Genomic DNA, 23070 nt, shown 5'->3' with positions numbered 1-23070 from the left:
GTGATTCTGCGTATTCCCTAGTGTGTTTGTCGTAATGGTGTGAACACGGCTCTTTCCAGCCTTCTGCCTCCTAAGCGGAAGCTAGGAAAGTGCGATGGTGGCTTAAACCAGGAAAGGGGACGAGACAGCTCAGATTTGGGCCTCTTTCTAGGCGTTAGTTACCTATTGCTGGTTAAAAATTCCTCCCCAACTTAGTGGCTTAAAACAATTAACATTATCATTTTACATGGTTTCTATCCCCAGCTGAAGGCTTGCCTGGGTTGGGGGATCTGCCTTCTGGGGGCTCAGGACGCACGTACCTGGCTCGTTAGTGCTGCTGTTAGCAGGGGGCTTCGTTTCCTCCACGCCTAGACCTCTCCACGGGGCAGTTTGAGGGCCCTCACGACATGGCGACTGGCTTCCCGCAGGGCAAGTGACCCAAGACAGACCAAGGCAGAGCTCTTGCGATCCATCTTCATATTAAAAAATTTTTTATTGTGGTGAAATTTATACATGATATGAAGTTCACTATTTTAACCGTTTTTAACTACACAGTTCAATGGCGTTAAGTACATGCACTTGTTCTGCAACCATCACTACTGTCCATCTTCAGAATTTATCATCCCACGGTCTCCCCTTGCAAAGCCCCTTGTAACCACGATCCTACTTTCTATTTTCTGTCTCCATCAATATCCTTATGGCCTAGTATCAGAAGTCACACCCTGTCACTTCTGCTGTATCCTATAAGTCAGCTCTATTCACAAGGGTGTGGATATCAGGAGGGAGGACTCACTGGGGCCCTTGAGGAGGCTGGCTACCGCATCCTGTATTCCCTATCCCAAGCCTGGGACCTTGGAATCCTCCTTCACTCCTCCCTCTTCCTCCCCAGGCCACATCCAGTGAGTCAGCAAATGCTGCTACTTCTCCTGCCCCCATCTCTTCAATCTTCCTCTGGCCCTTCATTCCCACTTCAGTGCTGTAGCCCCTGGCTCATCTCCATGACTCCACCTGCTTCCCCATACTCCATCCTCTGTGAGGGGGGAGATTTCTTTTCTCTTTTAAAATAAGTTATTTTCTGATTATAGAAGTAATGCCTATGCATTGCAGAATATTTGGGAAATGTAGAACAATAGACAGAAGGCAATAAAAATCCCACCGCTGGTTAAAACTACTGTTAATTAGGGACCTCCCTGGAGGTCCAGTAGTTACAACTCCATAATTCCACTGCAGGGGACGTGGGTTTGATCCCTGGTGGGGGAGCTAAGATCCCACACGTCACGTGCACAGACAAAAACCCCCAAAACAAAAAACCCACTGTTAATTGCACACACGTGCACCACACACACACACACACACACATGCACACACTCTCCTGGCCCTCTTTCTAGGTGATCCTGTGCATGTGGGTGCACATACAGACTTAGCAATTTAAAAAAATTATTTTTGGCTGTGTTGGTTCTTGCTGCACACGGGCTGTCTCTAGTGGCGGCTAGTGGGGGCTACTCTGTTGCGGTGTGCAGGCTTCTCATTGCGGTGGCTTCTCGTTGCAGAGCACGGGCTGTAGGTGCACGGGCTTCAGTAGTTGTGGCTCGTGGGCTCTAGAGCGCAGGCTCAGTAGTTGTGGTGCACGGGCTTAGTTGCTCCGCGGCGCGTGGGATCTTCCCGGACCAGGGATTGAACCCGTGTTCCCTGCATTGGCAGGCAGATTCTTAACCACTGCGCCACCAGGGAAGTCCCCAGACTTAGCAATTTTTAAAGTGTGTTTGTGGTCAGAGTATATATAGGTTTTTGTCTTGCTTTTAAAATTCAGCTTAGCACGAACATGTACTCATGCTATTAAGACCTTCCAACATACACTCATGACTACGTGACATGTATCACATGGATGTACTGCCGTTTATTAACTTGTTCCCTCTTGTCTGTGAGTGTATCACTGTATTCAAATTATCATATTGTAGGTAATTCTGCGATGAACAGCCTATACAGGTATCTTGGCATCTCTGTTCATTTCCTTTGGACAGATTCTTAGGAGAATGACTGGTCAGACGTGTGAACACTTGAGAGGCTTGACGTGTTTTGCCAGACTCCCCTCGGGGAAACGTGTGCTCATTCACCCGACCCTGGCAGGTTCGGGTCCGAGAGCGGCCCCCTCATCACACTCTGGCCCCCATTACGTCCCGTCTTCTTGAACATGATTTCAAGTTATATTTGTGATTTTGTTCTGAATGTAAACCTAATATACATTCATTTTAAAAAAAAGAAAAAAGCATAAGCGTATTGAAATATGGTGACGTCACCCTGAGAACTGTTTATAGTTGGGGCGTGTCATTTCTGTTATTTGGTGAATATATGTATCCATATATGTATGTGGATAACTCTCTACACACACATTTAAAAAAGCATTTAGACTAAGCCATAAAGAATTGATATTCTTAGGTAAAAAAAACATTGAATAGAGGCAATTTTATGAGTTGAGCTAATGTGTTTACAAAATTGGGATCAAATGGTATATAGACTTTTATACTGATATTTCTTCACCTAATAATTTACAAAGAACATTTTTTTCATATCCTTCAATGTCATTTACTATATGATTTCTGGTGACTGCATCTCATTCCATCATTGGAATGTGACAGCATTTATGTAACCAAATTGCTATTGTTGTAAAGTTAGGGAATTTCAAGTTTTGTTGTTACATTTTGGGGAGTTAATAATATTATTAAAATAATAAATAAAAGTGCAGTGAACACGCTGGTAGGTAAATCCTTGTCATGTCTCTGAATATTTCCAGAAGCAGAAGGACAGATGAAAGGTTTGGAACATTGCCTCCAGGAAGGGTGTACCCTTCTTCTCACCAGTAGGAACTATCCTTAAAAATAAACAACAGCAACTTTGTCATCTGGTAAAACCACATTTGTCATCCAGAATAGTTGCTCGCTGTTTAAATTCTTGTCATGACTTAATGGGGTTGAATACTTTCCACCTTTCTGACCTTCTGTAGTTGTTCTTCATGTTAAGGGCGTTTGCCCTCTTCGGTCTTGTAGGCTGAGTGTGTATCTTTATGTTTTCTGACAGAGTTTTTTTTTTCCTTGTTGATAGTCACATCTTTCTTTAATGCTTAAAGGCTCCTTCCTTATCCTGCTATCGGTTGGATATCCATATTTACTTCTAATTTTTATGTTTTATTTACGTTCAGCTCTTCACAATGCATCAGGAGGCCGGATCTAATTTTACTTTATTCTCCCAAGCATCGGTTTTCTCAGTGCAATTTGTTCTATAATCAGTCCCTTCCCCATTGGCTTGTAACCCAGGGCCATTGATTTGCACAGCTTCAGGGCACCGTTCACCTTGTACCCCAGCCCTGAGCCCTGGCGGGGTGGCGGGGTTGACCACATGGATGACACACCCAGGTTTTGAATCCTTTGAGGGTGTGCGCTGTGAGCAAATGAGCAAGTGAATGAATGAAGCAAGGATAGAGCTGTTCGGAGATAAAAGGTGCTGCCACGTGTAGTAGTGCCCACTGCCACTGGTGGCATCGACCAGGCACCTAAGGACGAAAACTTAGGGTTCTTTTCCTTTGGGGCATCCAGAAACCTACAGCTAAATTTACTGTCCAGTTGAAGTAATTCCAGGAATCAGTATGCCCTCTGTCACCCAGTTTCCTTCTTTTATCTTCTACTTATCTCTTTTAATGGTTCTATTGGATATGTGCCATTTAAGATAAATGCTCCCCAAATTTCCCTCGAAAATAGATAAGGTGTAAGTAATAATCCAATGAAGTAATCCAATGAAGTAATAATCCAATAATCCAATGAAGAAGAATAGGTATTAATTGTGGTAGTTAGTTTTGCTAATTTTCCAACCATTAAAAAGATTTACAACTAAATAATGAGCTCCAGTTCTCCATTTTTGCAGGGAGATGATATGAAAACTATTTAAATATTTTGCTCTCCTTAAAATTTTTTTTTCCTGATTATAGACTGGCTTTTTTTTCCCCTCTAAGATCTTGTAATTTAATGTTTAGTTTTGCTGTCTTGCTTCCTTATATGCCATAGTTGCATTTCATCTGTGGTATATCAGAGGGCAGCTCCCTGCCCTTCTGGTACTGTTACCTCCTCCTCCACTCTCAGGCATTTGGGAACCTCCCTGCAGAGGGTTTTACTGCCGCTTCTGAGGCCCCTGCTCGAGGATCAGCTGAGGACTCTTTCATATTAAATTCAAAGTTGTGATTCAGTGGGACCAGGTGGGACCCAAGAGTATGTACAGACATCCCTTGATATCCACGTGGTTTGGGTCCAGTACCCCTTGGGTACCAAAATCTGAGGATGCTCGAGTCCCTTATATGCAATGGTGTAGTATTTTTATATAACCTGTCCACATCCTCCCGTATACTTTAAAGCATCTTTAGATTCCTTATAATACCTAATACAATGTAAATAGGATGTAAATAGTTGTAAATACAATGTAAATACTATGTAAATAGTCTCCAGTGTGCCACAAATTCAAGTTTTGCTTTTTGGAGCTTTGTGGAATTTTTGTTTTTTGAAAGTTTTCCACCGAGGTTGGTTGAATACAGATGTAGATCCTGTGGACACAGGGTCCGACTATATTTAACAAGTCCCCAGGTAATTCTTCTTACGCACTTTAAGTTTGAGAGGCGCTGGTAAAGTAGCACATTTAATGAACAATTGTGATGGAACTTTTCGATATCACTAATAACTAGAAAGCAAACTGAAACCCATCTATCTTTACTTCCTCTTTTGGCATCTGCTACCATATAAAGATAGTGCCCTCTTCTGGCTCCTTGCTGTACAGGTACATGTTTTTACTTTATTCTTTAAAAAGAGATATTTTTACAACCGTGACATCTTATGACTTGATATTTGAGTTTAAAAGCAGAAAGGTCATGGCACTAATACTTTTAATACTAGTACTTTTCAAGTTTAAAATGATCAAATGTGATATATAAACAATATATTGTGGTTTTGGCTCTTGTCGATAACTGGGGAAATCGTGTAGGAAGGCTTCACTTTAGACAGAGCCTCTGTTAATGGTCTTGGGGACCTACTATATAACTAACCAGGATGATACTATGCCTAATAATTATGAAGGGAAATAACTTTTCTCTCCCCTTCTCAGTGGTGAATGTGATTCAGTTCTTCGTGTGACTTTTCAGAGTTTTATTCTTGGATGTAGTCCATCTGATCGCAGGGCCATCATGACGGCATCTGACTGGCTGTGTGTGCCTGAAACACTCAGGTTTGTGAATTAAAAGAAGTGGGTACCAGTATGTATGTAGTGACTCTATCACAACACCCTGCCTTTATCGCCTCTCTACTTATTGGCTCAGAAAAGCCCTTCCCCCGCAATTTAGAAGATTCCACAAAAATGATTCAGGCACAAGCGTTCTGTAAGTTACAAATGCAGTGTTTAGTGCTTACGTGCATGAGGGGGTGTCTTTATGAAATCATGTTTATTTCCAAGTATAAAATTTTGCATATGCTTTTGTCTTATTTTAAAGAAAATGTGGCATCTTACTCGGTTGAATATTTTCTTCTCACTACTCTCTTTAGGAGGAAAAGACAAAATAGGTACCCAGAAAAGAGCGTGGTGAAATGATTTTCAGAAGAAGTGATTTTCCCAGCTGATTGGATTGCTTGTCACGTCCCTGACAGATGTTTAGACTGGACCATTTAAACTGGTTAGAACAAACTATCAAGTCAGATTATGGTTAATGCAGTGAAGTAAGACCTTGACCTTCGAACTTTGTTTTCAACCAGTGTTTCTAGGTGATAATCTTCTGGAGGCAGGTTCTTGAGTTTGATCATCTTTGGTTTCGTGATGCCTTTGACTTTGTCCATAGCAGCAACTCAAAAATTGAATTGTTTAGACTGTCCAAGTTTCTTGGAAACTATCGATTCACCCCAGATACATATTTTTTGTATCTCAAATATTCGCCAGGAGACTAGGGCTTCCCTGCTGCCTTCTGAGCCGCAGTGCTCCTACCAGGACCATTTCTCTGTCTCTGCCCCTCCCGCCATCCCCCATGCTCTGTCCACTACCCCTTGATAATGAGACCGTCTAGGCAGCCCACGTCTTTGGTCTTGAATTGTCAAGACCAACTTGCTCTCCGTCATCCCTTTTCCTAGTTAAATGAACAGAATGGGAAACCAAAGTGAAATAGTTGAATACGATTTCTGAATTCAGAATTCATATGTTTACATGTTTAGACTAAAATACTGACTAGGGTAGTTTCCAGGGAGTATCTTAACAATTGGACAGTAAACTATTTATATGAATACATTTTTTAAAAGACCAGACACACATACACTTAAACAAGAAATCATTTTATTTTATTTTTTTTAGGTATTTAGTCTTTATTCTGAAGCTGATAGACAACAGTTTTTTAAAATTTTTTATACAGCAGGTTCTTATTAGTCATCAGTTTTATACACATCAGTGTATACATGTCAATCCCAATCGCCTAATTCATCACACCACCACCACCCCCCCGCCGTGGCTTTACCTCCTTGTTGTCCATACGTTTCTTCTCTACATCTGTATCTCAATTTCTGCCCTGCAAACCGGTTCATCTGTACCATTTTTCTAGGTTCCACATATATGCCTTAATATATGATATTTGTTTTTCTCTTTCTGACTTACTTCATTCTGTATGACAGTCTCTAGATATATCCACGTCTCAACAAATCACCCAATTTTGTTCCTTTTTATGGCTGAGTAATATTCCATTGTATATATGTACCACATCTTCTTTATCCATTTCGTCTGTCGATGGGCATTTAGGTTGCTTCCATGACCTGGCTATTGTAAATAGTGCTGCAGTGAACATTGGGGTGCATGTGTCATTTTGAACTATGGTTTTCTCTGGGTACATGCCCAGTAGTGGGATTGCTGGATCATATGGTAATTCTATTTTTAGTTTTTGAAGGAACCTCCATACTGTTCTCCACAGTGGCTGTATCAATTTACATTCCCACCAACAGTGCAAGAGGGTTCCGTTTTCTCCACACCCTCTCCAGCATTTGTTGTCTGTAGATTTTCTGATGATGCCCATTCTAACTGGTGTGAGGTGATACCTCATTGTAGTTTTGATTAGCATTTCTCTAATAATTAGTGATGTTGAGCAGCTTTTCATGTGCTTCTTGGCCATCTGGATGTCTTCTTTGGAGAAATGTCTGTTTAGATATTCTGCCCGGTTTTGGATTGGGTTATTTGTTTTCTTAATATTGAGCTGCATGAGCTGTTTATATATTTTGGAGGTTAATCCTTTGTCCATTGATTGATTTGCAAATATTTTCTCCCATTCTGAGGGTTGTCTTTTCGTCTTGTTTATGGTTTCCTTTGCTGTGCAAAAGCTTTTAAGTTTCATTAGGTCCCATTTGTTTATTTTTGTTTTTATTTCCATTACTCTAGTAGGTGGATCAAAAAAGATCTTGCTGTGATTTATGTCAAAGAGTGTTCTTCCTATATTTTCCTCTAAGGGTTTTATAGTGTCTGGTCTTATGTTTAGGTCTCGAATCCATTTTGAGTTTATTTTTGTGTATGATGTTAGGGAGTGTTCTAATTTCATTCCTTTACATGTAGCTGTCCAGTTTTCCCAGCACCACTTACTGAAGAGACTGTCTTTTATCCATTGTATATCCTTGCCTCCTTTGTCATAGATTAGTTGACCATAGGTGTGTGGGTTTATCTCTGGGGTTTCTATCTTACTCCATTGATCTGTGTTTCTGTTTTTGTGCCAGTACCATATTGTCTTGATTGCTGTAACTTTGTAGTATAGTCTGAAGTCAGGGAGTCTGATTCCTCCTCTGTTTTTTTCCTTCAAGACTGCTTTGGCTATTCGGGGTCTTTTGTGTTTCCATACAAATTTTAAGATTTTTTGTTCTAGTTCTGTAAAAAATGCCGTTGGTAATTTGATAGGGATTGCATTGAATCTGTAGATTGCTTTGGGTAGTATAGTCATTTTCACAATATTGATTCTTCCAATCCAAGAACATGGTTTATCTCTCCATCTTTTGGTATCATCTTTAATTTCTTTCATTAGTGTCTTATAGTTTTCTGCATACAGGTCTTTTGTCTCCCTAGGTAGGTTTATTCCTAGGTATTTTATTCTTTTTGTTGCAGTGGTAAATGGGAGTGTTTCCTTAATTTCTCTTTCATATTTTTCATCATTAGTGTATAGGAATGCAAGAGATTTCTGTGCATTAATTTTGTATCCTGCAACTTTACCAAATTCATTGATTAGCTCTAGTAGTTTTCTGGTGGCATCTTTAGGATTCTCTATGTATAGTATCATGTCATCTGCAAAGAATGACAGTTTTACTTCTTCTTTTCCAGTTTGTATTCCTTTTATTTCATTTTCTTCTCTGATTGCTGTGGCTAGAACTTCCAAAACTATGTTGAATAATAGTGGTGAGAATGGACATCCTTGTCTTGTTCTTGATCTTAGAGGAAATGCTTTCAGTTTTTCACCATTGAGAATGATGTTTGCTGTGGGTTTGTCATATATGGCCTTTATTATGTTGAGGTAGGTTCCCTCTATGCCCACTTTCTGGAGAGTTTTGATCATAAATGGGTGTTGAATTTTGTCAAAAGCTTTTTCTGCATCTATTGAGATGATCATATGGTTTTTCTTCAAGTTGTTAATATGGTGTATCACATTGATTGATTTGTGCATATTGAAGAATCCTTGCATCCCTGGGATAAATCCCACTTGATCATGGTGTATGATCCCTTTAATGTGTTGTTGGATTCTGTTTGCTAGTATTTTGTTGAGGGTTTTTGCATCTATATTCATCAGTGATATTAGTCTGTAATTTTGCATCTATATTCATCAGTGATATTAGTCTGTAGTATCTTTGTCTGGTTTTGGTATCAGGGTGATGGTGGCCTCATAGAATGAGTTTGGGAGTGTTCCTTCCTCTGCAATTTTTTGGAAGAGTTTGAGAAGGATTGCTGTTAGCTCTTCTCTAAATGTTTGATAGAATTCACCTGTGAAACCATCTGGTCCTGGACTTTTGTTTGTTGGAAGATTTTTAATCACAGTTTCAGTTTCATTACTTGTGATTGGTCTGTTCATATTTTCTGTTTCTTCCTGGTTCAGTCTTGGAAGGTTATACCTTTCTAAGAATTTGTCCATTTCTTCCAGGTTGTCCATTTTATTGGCATACAGTTGCTTGTAGTAGTGTCTTAGGATGTTTTGTATTTCTGCGGTGTCTCTTGTAACTTCTCCCTTTTCATTTCTAATTTTATTGATTTGAGTCCTCTCCCTCTTTTTCTTGATGAGTCTGGCTAATGGTTTATCAATTTTGTTTTATCTTCTCAAAGAACCAGCTTTTAGTTTTATTGATCTTTGCTATTCTTTGTTTCTATTTCAGTTATTTCTGGTCTGATCTGTATGATTTCTTTCCTCCCGCTAACTTTGGGTTTTGTTCTTCTTTCTCTAGTTCCTTTAGGTGTAGCATTAGATTGTTTATCTGAGATCTTTCTTGTTTCTTGAGGTAGGCTTGTGTAGCTATGAACTTCCCTCTTAGAACTGCTTTTGCTGCATCCCATAGGTTTTGGATCATCGTGTTTTCATTGTCACTTGTCTCTAGGTATTTTTTTATTTCCTCTTTGATTTCTTCAGTGATCTCTTGGTTATTTAGTAGTGTATTGTTTAGCCTCCATGTGTTTGTGTTTTTTACATTTTTTCCCTGTAATTGATTTCTAATCTCATAGAGTTGTGGTCAGAAAAGATGCTTGATATGATTTCAGTTTTCTTAAATTTACTGAAGCTTGATTTGTGACCCAAGATGTGATCTATCCTGGAGAATGTTCCGTGCGCACTTGAGAAGAAAGTGTAATCTGCTGTTTTTGGATGGAATGTCCTATAAATATCAATTAAATCTATCTGGTCTTTGTGTCATTTAAAGCTTGTTTCCTTACTTATTTTCATTTTGGATGATCTGTCCATTGGTGTAAGTGAGGTGTTAAAGTCCCCCCCTATTGTGTTACTGTCGATTTCCTCTTTTATACCTGTTAGCAGTTGCCTTATGTATTGAGGTGCTCCTATGTCGGTTGCATATATATTTAAAATTGTTATATCTTCTTCTTGGATTGATCCCTTGATCATTATGTAGTGTCCTTCCTTGTCTCTTAATAACATTCTTTAGAGTCTAGTCTATCTGATATGAGTATTGCTACTCCAGCTTTCTTTTGATTTCCATTTGCATGGAATATCTTTTTCCATCCCCTTACTTGGTCTGTATGTGTCCCTAGGTCCGAATTGGGTCTCTTGTAGACAGCATATATGTGGGTCTTGTTTTTGTATCCATTCAGCAAGCCTATGTCTTTTGGTTGGAACATTTAATCCATTCATGTTTAAGGTAATTATTGATATGTATGTTCCTGTGACCATTTTCTTAATTGTCTTGGTTTTTTTAAATATTTAATTATATATTTGGTTGCGCCAGGTCTTAGCTGCAGCAGGCAGTCTCCTTAGTTGCGGCTCCAGGTCTCCTTAGTTGCAGCATGCGAACTCTTAGTTGTGGCATGCATGTGGGATCTAGTTCCCTGACCAGGGATTGAACCTGGGCCCCCTGCATTGGGAGCGTGGAATCTTACCAACTGCGCCACCAGGGAAGTCCCGTTTTGGGTTTGTTTTTGTAGGTCCTTTTCTTCTCTTGTGTTTCCCACTTAGAGAAGTTCCTTTAGCATTTGTTGTAGAGCTGGTTTGGTGGTGCTGACTTCTCTTAGCTTTTGCTTGTCTGTAAAGCTTTTGATTTCTCCATTGAATCTGAATGGGATCCTTGCCACGTAGAGTAATCTTGGTTGTAGGTTTTTCCCTTTCATCACTTTAAGTATATCATGCCGCTCCCTTCTGGCTTGTAGAGTTTCTGCTGAGAAATCAGCTGTTAACCTTATGGGAGTTCCCTTGTATGTTATTTGTTGTTTTTCCCTTGCTGCTTTCAATAATTTTTCTTTGTCTTTAATTTCTGCCTGTTTGATTACCATGTGTCTCGCCGTGTTTCTCCTTGGGTTTATCCTGTATGGGACTCTCTGTGCTTCCTGGACTTGGGTGGCTATTTCCTTTCCCGCGTTAGGGAAGTTTTCGGCTATAATCTCTTCAGATATTTTCTTTGGTCCTTTCTCTCTCTCTTGTCCTTCTGGGACCCCTATAATGCGAATGTTGTTGCGTTTAATGTTGTCCCAGAGGTCTCTTAGGCTGTCTTCATTTTTTTCATTCTTTTTTCTTTATTCTGTTCTGCAGCAGTGAATACCACCATTCTGTCTTCCAGGTCACTTATCCATTCTTCTGCCTCAGTTATTCTGCTATTGATTCCTTCTAGTGTAGTTTTCATTTCAGTTATTGTATTTTTTCATCTGTGTTTGTTCTTTAATTCTTCTAGGTCTTTGTTAAACATTTCTTGCATCGTCTCTATCTTTGCCTCCATTCTTTTTCCGAGGTCCTGGATCATCTTCACTATCATTATTCTGAATTCTTTTTCTGGAAGGTTGCCTATCTCCACTTCATTAAGTTGTTTTTCTGGGGTTTTATCTTGTTCCTTCATCTGGTACATAGCCCTCTGCCTTTTCATCTTGTCTATCTTTCTGTGAATGTGGTTTTTGTTCCACAGGCTGCACGATTGTAGTTCTTCTTGCTTCTGCTGTCTGCCCTCTGGTGGATGAGGCTATCCAAGACATCATTTTAAATTGAAGAACTCCAGGTTCATTTTTTATTGTTGTAAAATATACATAATATAAAATTTATGATTTTAACTATTTCTAAGTGTACAGTTCAGTAGTATTAGTAACTTTTCATTATTCTTTAACTACTACCACCATCTATCTCTAGGATGTTTTCGTCTTGCAAAACTGCAACTCTGTACCCATTAAACAACTCCTCCGTCCCTTCTGCCCCCCTCTTGCAGCCTCTTGACAACCACCCTTCTACTTTCTGTCTCTATGATTTTGATTACTCTAAGTAGCTCATATAAGTGGAATCATAATATATTTGTCCCTATTTTACTTAGCATGTCTTCAAGTTTTATCCATGTTGTAGCATATGTCAGAATTTTATTCCTTTGCAAGACTGAATGATATTTCATTGGATGTATATCCCACATTTTGTTTATCCATTCATGTAGTGGACACTTGGGTTGCTTCTACCTTTTGGCTATTATGAATAATGCGTCTGTGAACACTGAAATATCTGTTCAAGTCCCTGCTTTCACTTCTTTTGTGCTTTTACCCAGAATTGGAATTGCTGGATCAAATGGTAATTCTATGTTTAATTTTCTGAGGAACTGCCATTTTGTTTTTCCCTAGTGGCTGCCCCATTTTATGTTCCTACTTAGAAATTCACAAGGGTTCCAATTTCTCCATATCTGTGCTAACACTTGTTTTCTCTTTTTTATTGTTGTTGTTGTTTAAGAGCCATTGTAATGGGTATGAGGTGATATCTAATTGTGGTGGTTTTAGGCATTCAGTCTGCCTTTATTGGGTATCTGCAAGCCTGACATTTATTCAGTTCTGTGTATGGATTCTTTTTATTTCTTGATGATTTATATATATATATATGTGTGTGTGTGTGTGTGTGTGAGTGTGTATGTGTGTATATATGTGTATATATATATGTATATATCTCAAATGTTTACCACCATAAAGTTAACACATCCTTCACTTCACATAAGTACCATTTTGTTGTTGTTATGGTGAGAACATTAATGCTCTACTCAAAGCACCTTTCAAGTGTACATGTAGTATTGTTAACTATAGTCACCATGGTCACTATACATTAGATCCCCAGAACTTACTCATCTTATAAGTGAAAGTTGGTAGCCTTTGACCAACATCTCCCCATTTCCCCCAGCCTTCAGCTCTTGGCAACCACCATTCTCCTCTGTTTCTACAAGTTCAGTGGTTTTAGATTCCACATATAATTGACATCATGTGATACTTTTCTTTCTCTGACTTATTTCATTTAGCTTAGTGCTATCAGGGTCTTTCCATGTTGTTGCAAATATCAGGATTTCCTTTTTTATGGCTGAATAATATTTCATCGTGTGTGTGTGTATGCCACATTTTCTTTATTCATTTATCTGTTGATGGTTACTTAGACTGTTTCCATGTCTTGGCGATTGTGAATAATGCTGCAATGAACATGGGACTGCAGATGTCTCCTTAAAATAGTAATTTCATCTCCTTTGGGTATGTACCCAGAAGTGGGATTGCTGGATCATGTAGTGGTTCTATTTTTAAAGAAATAAACGGAGGAAGCTTCATACTGTTTTTCCATAGTGGCTATATCATTGTGGTTTTGATTTACATTTCCCTAATGATTAGTGATGTTTAATATCTTTTCATCTGCTTATTGGGCCATTTCTGTGTCGTCTTCGGAGAAATGTATATTCAAGTCTTTGCCCATATTTGAATTGGGTTGTTTTGTTTGTTTCTTGAAAAGGAAGAAGAAAGCTGGAAGACTCATACTTCCTGATTTCAGAACTTACTATAAAGCCACAGTAATCCAAAGAGTGAGGCCCTGGCATAAGGGCAGACGTGTAGATCAGTGGAATAGAATAGAGATCCCAGAACAAAACTCTTCCGCATACGATTAAGTGACTTTTTTTTAATCGAAGTATAGTTGATGTACAATATTATATAAGTTACAGGTGTACAACAGTGATTGACAATTTTCAAAGGTTATACTCCATTTATAGTTATTATAAAATGTTGGCTATATTCCCTGTGTTGTATAGTCAAGTGATTTTTGACAAGGGTGCCAATATCATTCAATGGGGAAAGGACAGCCTTTTCAATAAAGGGTGCTGGGAAAACTGGATGTGTATGTGTAAAAGAATGAAGTTCGACTCTTACCTAACACTGTAAACAAAAGTTAAAGGATCAAAGACCTAAAAGTAAGACCTAAAACTATAAAACTCTTAAAATGGGGAAAGAAGACATTGGCTTTGACAATGTTTTTTTTTCTTAATTGAAGTATAGTTGATTTACAATGTTGTGTTAGTTTCAGGTGTACAGCAGAGTGATTCAGTTTCATGTATATATTCAGTTTCATATATATTCATATATATAATTCTTTTCAAATTCTTTTCCATTATAGGTTATCATAAGACATTGAATATACTTACCTGTGCTGTACAGTAGGTCCTTGTTGTTTATTTTATATATAGTAGTGTGTATCTGTTAATCCCAAACTCCTAGTTTATCCCTCCCTACCCCCCTTTCCCCTTTGGTAACCATAAGTTTTCTATGTCTGTGAATCTGTTTCTGTTTTGAAAATGTCATTTGTAATTGAGAAAAAAGATTCCACCTATAGGTGATAACATATGTTATTCATTTTCTCTGACTTACTTCGCTTAGTATGATAATCTCTAGGTCCATCCATATTGCTGCAAATGGCATTATTTCATTCTTAATGGCTGAGTAATACTCCATTGTATACATGTATCACATCTTCTTTATCTGTTCATCTGTCGATGGACACTTAGGTTGTTTCCATGTCTTGGCTGTTGTGAATAGTGCTGCTATGAACATTGGGATGCATGTATCTTTTTGAATTAGCGTTTTCTCTGGATATATGCCCAGTAGTGGGATTGCTGGGTCATATGGTAATTCTATTTTTAGTTTTTGAAGGAACCTCCATACTGTTCTCCATAGTGGCTGTATCAATTTACATTCCCACCAACAGTGCAAGAGAGTTCCCTTTTCTCCACACCCTCTCCAGCATTTATTATCTGTAGACATTTTGATGATGGCCATTCTGACCAGTGTGATGTGATACCTCATTGTAGTTTTGATTTATATTTCTCTAATAATTAGAGATGTTGAGCATTTTTTCATGTGCCTATTGGCCATTTGTGTATCTTCTTTGGAAAAACGTCTGTTTAGGTCTTCTGCCCATTTTTTCATTGGATTGTTTTTTTGATATTGTTGTATGAACTGTTGATATATTTTGGAAACTAAGCCCTTGTCAGTCTCATCATTTGCGAATATTTTCTCCCAGTCTGTAGGTTGTCTTTTGTTTATGGCTTCCCTTGCTGTGCAAAAACCAAGTTTGACAAGGTCCCATTTGCTTATTTTTGCTTTTATTTCTATTGCCTTAGGAGACTGACCTAAGAAAACATCGCTATGACTTATGTCAGAATATTTGTCTATGTTCTCTTCCAGGAAATCTGTTGTGTCATGTCTTATATGTAAGTCTTTATAAGCCATTTTGAGTTTATTTTTGTGTATGGTGTGAGGGAGTGTTCTAACTTCGTTGATACACATGTGACTGTCCAACTTTCCCAACACCACTTGCTGAAGAGACTGTCTTTTCTCCATTGTATATTCTTGCCACCTTTATCAAAGATTAATTGACCGTAGGTGCATGGGTTTATTTCCAGGCTCTCTATTCTGTTCCATTGATCCATATGTCTGTTTTTGTGCTAATATCATGCTGTTTTGATTACTGTAGCTTTGTAGTATTGTCTGAAGTCTGAGAGGACAGTGATTTCTCAGATATGATATGAAAGGCACAGGCAACAGAAAAAAGAAATAGATAAACTAGACTTCATCAAAATGAAAAACTTTTGTGCATCAAAGGATATTATCAACAGAGAAAAAGTCAACCCAAGAAATGGGAGAAAATATTTGGAAATCACATTTCTGATAAGGGATTAATATCTAGAATCTTTAGGATAGAGAACTCTTAAAACCCACATTCAATTTTTAGAGAAAATTAAAGGCTGTGGAAAAGCAGTTTATACCCATTTATCCCCACGTTCGCACCACGCCTGGGCCAATTACCTTCAACCTCAAGTGTCTCTTTGTGGAAGAGTTACTGCCCAGATCTTGAGGATTATGACTAACACAGAAGCCATCCAGAATTTCTGCTGATAGAATACAGGGAGCTTAATTAAAGGGAAAAATTATTTTTCTTTCTTGCAGCTAAGCAGAAGAGTGTCTAGTGGCAGAAGGACACTGGTTGAGATACACTTTCTGCCAGCAGGATTATAAATCTATTCATTTCAGTTCTTCTGGCAGGCATTGGTGGCTGACTCACAGTTGTGCACTGTGTCTCCTTTCATCCTGGAATGATGTCTTGGCCCCAGTGCTATCTAAGCTGAAACTTCTATAAGGGCTAAAATATACCTAAAAAGGCTCTGGAATCCAGCTCTGAAACCATTTATGACAGGATATCAAGATTCTTCACATTCTGATTCTTCTGATTCTTCAAAAAATTCTTCAATTTTTTGGAGAGATTTTTCCACTTTGCATAAGTGAGCCAAAGGTTGGTTTAAAACTTTATTGTCCTAGAGACCTTTTCTTTCCTATGAAAGAAACAAGTCCTGAAACAGATTATAATTGTCCAATACCCACCCCCCGCCAACACACACACCGAACCTCTGGTTTTAGTCACCTTTTTCTAGCATTTGGAGGGTACTTAAGCTCCAGTGTGGGCCAACCCTCAGGACTGTCGCATACAGTTGTACAGGTTGGGCACTGTACAAGGGAGCCACATCTGAGGGGCTACTGTTCACATCGTAGACATCCTAGGTTTGTGTGTATATTGTGATGATTTTTCTGGAAGATGCAGCAGAATGTGTTCTAACAAAATCCATATATTACAACCAACTCTTAGGGGTGGACAGAGCATCTTTGATGAAGGAGTGTATTTGTATAGTTCCCAGGGAGGCTCTGTGTGGGTAGACCTACCTGCGCTCTGCTTTGGGTCACACCTGGAACTGCACAGTATGGTTTCCTACGAAGGATGCCTCTCTCCCACTCCATGGGCCCCAGCAGAGAGATGGCTCTGGGCCAGGCCACCCTTCCGTTTGTTGGCCTTGTCTGTTCGCTCCACAGCTGTCCGACATGGCTCTCTGGGTGTCCATGACTACGTGGGTGAAGGGCTTCTGTGGGGCCTTACAGTGTAGGAGGGGAAGTTAACGACCATGTCTTGGAAAAAGACTAAGCTACACAGATCCCGTGCTTCAGGGTGTGAGGCCCTGCAGTCACCTACGACCACGTGATGTGGCTGGTTGACACAGTTGCACTGGAGCATTCCAGGGAGTCTGCCATATGCCCTCTTTCCTGGGAAACATGTCACCCCAGAGAGAGGTGTCGGGGTGACAGGGCGTGGCATCTGTGGCAGGACCTGAGGCCCAGGGTGCTGGCTGGTAGGCAACTGGTGTTCTCGGCCAGTGTCACACTCGAGCCTGGCTCAAGATGGGCATCCGTTCTAGAGGACTTTTTATGAACACCTGAAGTATGTTGCCTTATCCCTATTGTTTTTAGATGGGGAAGTAGATACAGTATATACGGTAGTCCTTAGATGTATAACGATGCCACGTATGTGCTTGTGCCAGTTGCAGGTTGCTTTTTGATCGAGAAGCCTCTGCTCCGTCCTGCGGTTCATGGGGCTGCTTATAGCATCATAAGCTCCTGCTTCTGAGCAGAGGTCGTGTCCCGTTATCCTCATCTCTGTAAAGAGCCCGTGTGTATTACATGCAATTAATGTGAACAAATGGATGAAATTAGGCCAAGTGGTGAAAAAATGGCGACCTTGTTTCGTACATATTTGGTACGGCTTATTAAATGATGTCACGCTTCTTGTTAAAATAGCGTTGGTTTCTATTGTTATTTATTGTAACCACCTCTGCATGGCAAGCCCTCTGCTGGGTGCTGGGGACACTGAGATACATACGACAAGGCCCGTGTCCTCAAAGTTGTCACCATCTAGTGGGGGAGACAGACATATGCCAGTGATCGCAGTGCGGTCAGAGGAATTTCAAAGCAAGTGTGTGTGGCACCCATGAGGAGACCAGCCTGGTGAGGACAGGCCCAGAATCTGGAGAATAAACCACTAGAAGGACAGAGCAAGTGGTGTGGAAGAGGTGCAGTCTCGTGGGTGTGGGGCATCAGGAAAGTGCAGCTTCAGCTGGACCTGCAAATGGGACGGGGGTGGCAGCAGGTGGCACTGGGCAGGTCGGTAGGGACCGAATCACACGGGACCTCTGTAGTAGTTTTCCCCGGCTGCCGTAACCAAGTGCAAACTGGGTGGCTTTGAACAGCAGAGACGTATTGTCTCACAGTTCTGGAGGCTGGAAGTCCAAAGTCAAGTTGTCAGAGGGACCATGCTTCCTCTGCGGGCTCTCGGGGAGAATCTCTCGCTGCCTCTTCCAGCTCCTGTCGGTTCCCAGCGACCCTTGGTGTTCCTTGGCTTGTGGACACACCACTCCAGTCTCTGCTTCTGTCGTGACACCGCCGTCGCCTCCTGACCTTTCCTCTGTGCCTGTCTGCCTCTGTGTCCAAATTTTCCCTTTTTACAAGGACACCAGTCCTATTGGCTCAGGACCCGCCCTAATGTCCTCACCTGAACTTGATCTGCAAAGGCTCTATCTCGAAATAAGGTCACATTCACAGTTGCCTGTGGGTAGGACTTCAACATATCTTTTCATAGAGGACACAGCTCAACCCTAAGCAGCTTTCTTATGCCGGTCGAAGTTTCTTTTGTAGCCACTTGGGTTGCTAGCAGAGGACAGGACGTCGTGTGTGCTCCGGAGGGTGGGTGGCAGCAGGGAGAGCTTGAGCCCAGGACCCGTTGCACAATACCCGCGAGCCTCGGTTTTCACTTATAGAATTGGGATGACACTTGGTGACGAACCACGGAGCAAATGCATGCAGAGTGCCCCGCACAGCCCCTGGCGGACAGTTAGCTTCTAATAAATGCCACTGCGCCTCCCTGAATGTGCCCCAAAGCCTAGGATCCTGGGGGCCCTGACCCACAGCTGCTCCCTGTGAGGCCTAACGAGGCAGCCAGAGCAGGGCCCCAGCCTGCCTGTCAGGAGACCTTGGGGGAAGGGGGGGCATCTTTCCACGAGCATTTCCTCATAGTAGTAACATGCATTAAAAAAAAAATGTTAACAAGTAAATATTTAGTGCTTTTTAAGGAAGCCTCTGGTAAGAAATGGCTGAGGAACAGAAGGGGAAAAAAAAGCAAAATGGCAATAAACAGGGACAGAGCCACAGGGCGGCGCTCCTCAACCTTCAGCGAGCAGAGGCCCACCCTGCAGGGCTAGGTTGGCCTGGGACTCTGCATTGCTCACAAGCTCCCCGCCGGTGCCCTGCCGAGGGCCGCCATCCACACCTGGAGCAGCAAGGACGTGGGGCAAACTAGGTCCCACGGCCCAAACCTATCCTTCTGCCTGTTTTCTTCCCATGAGCTAAGAACGGGTTTTACATTTTTTAATGGTCAAAAGAATAATACTTGTGACACACAAAACACAGGAAATTCAAATTTCGATGTCCACTATCAGAACACAGGCACGCCCCCACTCTAACATTGTCTGTGGCTGCTGTCCCAAGTGCAACGTTGAGGGCATGAGACAGAGAAGGCATAGAGCCTAGAATGTTTGCCATCTGGCGGTGCGGCCCGGTGCAGCCAGCAGGGGGCAGCAGAGACCTGTGCGTGGGCTGGGCCTCCTGGGGCTCAGGACGGGTATTTAGAAATGGGACAGGGCCTAAGCTGGGGTTTAGGAGGGAGGTACTGGCCTGAGGTAGAAGGGCAATTAGCCTGGGGAGGTGGGGCGGGGTAAGTGGAGAACGGGCTGGAGGCCCAGGGATGCCAGTGGGGCTGGGACCTCCGCGAAGGCAGTAGGGAGCCACTGGGGGACTGTAAGCGGAGGAGAGAGCATCAGCTTGGAGGGAGGGGCTGTAGCTGGTGGCTGTGCCTCTGGGAAGCGACCACAACAGTCCAGGGTCGAGAGGACGAGGGGCTGAGGTGGCAGGGCAGTGGGGAGGGGCCGGCAGCACCTGAGCTGTGACACAGCCCACCGTTCGCCAGCGCCCTGTCCCCTGGATTCTGCATTTTCACCCAGGACAGGCTGGACGAACGGCGTCTCTCTCTCCTTTCTCTTTGCCTTGTTTTTCTCTGCTTTCGCAACTCCAGTGCACTTAGGGTGGCTGTCTTTTTGCTTCTGGCCTGGCTCTCTTCTCTCCTGTGGGTCCCGCAGATACGGGATTTCACCCATTAGTAGCTGGTTCTTCTAGCTGAGCACTCAGCCTTGGGGTGAGGCCTTTTTTGTTCTTAAAGAATTATTTTGTGGTGGGGCAGGGACATGGCTCAGAGACTCCTGTTAGAATTTGGTGACCACCATTGTGAACCCCAGAAAAATGCACATGGGCAGGTGGACTCAAAATCTGAGATAGGATTTCAGGGCCGATGTGCTCCCTGAGCCCCCTAATTTAGGACCCCTGACGGGATGGCAGTCAGCTCAAGGTCAGCTGAGGGGTTAGCTGTCCCCAGCTTTAAGGTTTTGGACTTGGTATCAGAGCCATATGCCCTCCTCCCAAAGGCCTCCCTGTAATTCCTGATTGTCTTACTATCCCCGCCCTTCCTCCTGTCTTATGGAGAAGACATGAATACCTGTCTGTCTTTGGGATGGATTAAAGCCTTCCGAACACACAAGACGGGAGCTCCACTGACCTCCTAGGATGGCAGGTCTGGCGGTTCTCAGCTGTGTTGGGCATCGTGGAGCCTCTAGGGAACTTCCCAGAGCAGCAGAATCCACTTCTGGCCTCCAGCTGGGGTCGGGGTGGCAGTGGGCTGACCTCTCCCTTTGCATTGGGTCAGGAAACATTGTGTTCACAGAACTGCGGACTTGGAGAATTCTATTTTGGGGGTCTTAATACATCATAAAATCCCCTTTCCTTGAAACAAAAAGAGTACTATTATCAGCTGGAGTCTTATTTAGGAACTTATTAGCCTCTATAACTAGAAATAAGTAGATTACATTTTTTAAAAGATTGAGTTAATCTCCATAACAAAGAATGTTTAAAAGAATGTAGTCATTCCGTTATGAAATGTTTCCAAAGGACAAATGGAAGCTTAGAAGCATGAACTGGTTTTCAAATTATCCAGAATTTAAAAATCTAATCCAGCATCAACTTTCAATAAAAGCGGTCATTTCCAGCAAGTGTGGTCTCTTACTCTGTGTGTGTGTGTGTGTGTGTGTGTGTGTGTGTGTGTGTGTGTGTGTGTGTGTGTGACAGCAGCTTTAGTGGAACATTTGAATGTACAATTTCATGATTTTTGGTAAATGTATGGAGTTACGCATCACTACAGTCTGATTTTAGAGCACCTCTGTCACCCCAAAATGGTGTCTTACTTTTTCATCACAAGATGTGATATTAGAAAAATAATTCTAATTTATTACATCCTGTATCTGCATCATCTAAGCTATATTCTTAGTAATAAATGACCTTTATTGTTATCTCTTCCAGGCAAGCACGAGACAGCTGGAGCAAAGCTCTTGAAATCTTATCAGAAGCTGAGGTGAGTGTTGTCAAAGGACAGGCCGTCCTGGGCCCTCGGGCTAGAGCACTAAGGACGTGCTGAAAGAACTGACAGATCTCTTGACTTTCAGATGTCACTGCTTTGGAATGTAACTTTTTTTTCAAAAGATGATAAAGTGCCTGAGAAAGATTCAGAGATGTTTCCAGATTCTTATGAAAAGCTAGAAGGAGCTAGCGTAGGATTTTCTCACAAAACATTTTGTTCCTTGAATTCTGAAATCTTGTGAGCAAACTAAATATTGTTTCTGATGGCGCGTCCAGTGAGACTCTGAACCAAGCCTTTGCCTTTATGAATCATTCATGTCGCCAACATCTTGCCCAGCGCTTGACACCTTGGAGACATTTGTGGAATAAACCTTGGTGGATTTGAATATTGGCCTGAGACACAGTAACTTTACTGAACGCCCAGCCGTCCTGAAGCTATAGCAGTAATTCACACACCTGACTGTGCTAAATTTATTGCAGTATTCCTGGAAGCTCTCCACCAGCAGCTTTTTTCTTGCTCATGGTGAGATTTTCCAATCTCAGGACTTTTTCATTTTTTTACTCCATCCCCCCACCCCCACCCCCACTTCTCTTAGCACAAGCTTCTAATTGCTCTTATGGTCAGTTTTTACATCCATGACATGTGGGGAATTCTGCTGCATGGTGTCCCCTGAGAGGGCGCTCAAGGCCACACGGCACACACGTGTGGAGCCCGGATTCCACAGAGCCGGTCCCGAGCACCCCAGCTATTCTGCAGCACACAGATGGAGTGCAACGCCCAGACCTTAGACCACATGACGCCCATTTCCCACATTCCAGCCCCCAGGGAATCAGGCCCTGTGCAGAGCAGATCCAGGCAGGCTGCTGACCCCTCTTCTGAAAAGTGAGGCAGTGTTTAAAAAAAAAAAAAAGGCAGAGAACTTGAATTATAGGATAAATACAAATGTTGTGTATTTCTAAGACTAATATTTGAAGACTCATATCTCCTTTCTTACCCTTGTATTTTTCCTCAGCAGCAAAATTTCCGTGGTTCCTTCTTCTCCACCCCCTCTCAGTGGAAGCCAGTGCGGCGGCGGCCCTGGCAGGGTAACGTGCCTGTTCTGTGTGCCTCCTGGGAAGGGGAAATGCGAGAGGAGGAGAGGGGGAACCTGCGAGCTTCAGCCTCACGGCAAAGGGATCCAGCCGTGGCTGGAGTGGGTCATAAGGCGAGAGAATGGGGGCCCCGATCGGAGGCTGGGGAGTGCTGGGCCCTGCCTGGTGTCTGCACTTCCATCACGCTCTGGGGGCCATGGGACCATCCCCCGTCCCCCGCACTGTCAGTGGACGCATGTGCTGCCTGTACCCCATGTCCTCGCCTGCACCCTGCATCCCCATCTTTTTACTCTTGTCATTTTGTTGGTTCTCTCCCCTAACTGTGCCCTTGAGCGTGGGGTTCTGGATGGGCTGCCACGTGTCAGGGGTCTCTGGGGGCGGAAAGGGAAATACAGGTTGATGCGCAGGTGTGTGATTCGCAGGCCTGGGAGTATCTGGAAATGTGCGTGTGTGTCTTTGAGGGTTCGTAGGCGCTAACATAAGACCAGGACTGTTTCCGTCCAAGGAAGTTAGCTGTGTGATCATGGGGGACTTACCTGGGCTTCCACCTGGGAGGTGGAAATAATTCTTCTCGTCTGGTTCACCTCCCGTGGGTGGTGTGAGAAATTAACAAAATAACGTCTCTGCTGGTACTTGGAAACTGTAAAGTGCTATAGA

General features: G+C 42.2%; 1 protein-coding gene across 2 annotated transcripts in view; it reads left to right on the top strand.

The window, feature by feature from the left end:
* Positions 1-23070, top strand: part of SYTL3 (synaptotagmin like 3) — a 75899-nt gene that overhangs the window by 17448 nt on the left and 35381 nt on the right. The window contains exons 4-5 of one of the 2 annotated variants that reach the window (XM_060030484.1): positions 21265-21316; positions 22338-22407. In XM_060030484.1, coding sequence (XP_059886467.1) covers positions 21265-21316; positions 22338-22407 — 122 coding nt within the window. Of the gene's footprint in view, positions 1-21264; positions 21317-22334; positions 22408-23070 lie in introns of both variants that reach the window. The other variant, XM_060030483.1, reaches the window with a different exon arrangement.

This window comes from Delphinus delphis, chromosome 14 (assembly GCF_949987515.2).
Source record: "Delphinus delphis chromosome 14, mDelDel1.2, whole genome shotgun sequence".
Classification (NCBI taxonomy): domain Eukaryota; kingdom Metazoa; phylum Chordata; class Mammalia; order Artiodactyla; family Delphinidae; genus Delphinus; species Delphinus delphis.
The sequence above is the reverse complement of the archived record's forward strand: the minus strand, read 5'-3'. Positions and strand labels throughout refer to the sequence as shown.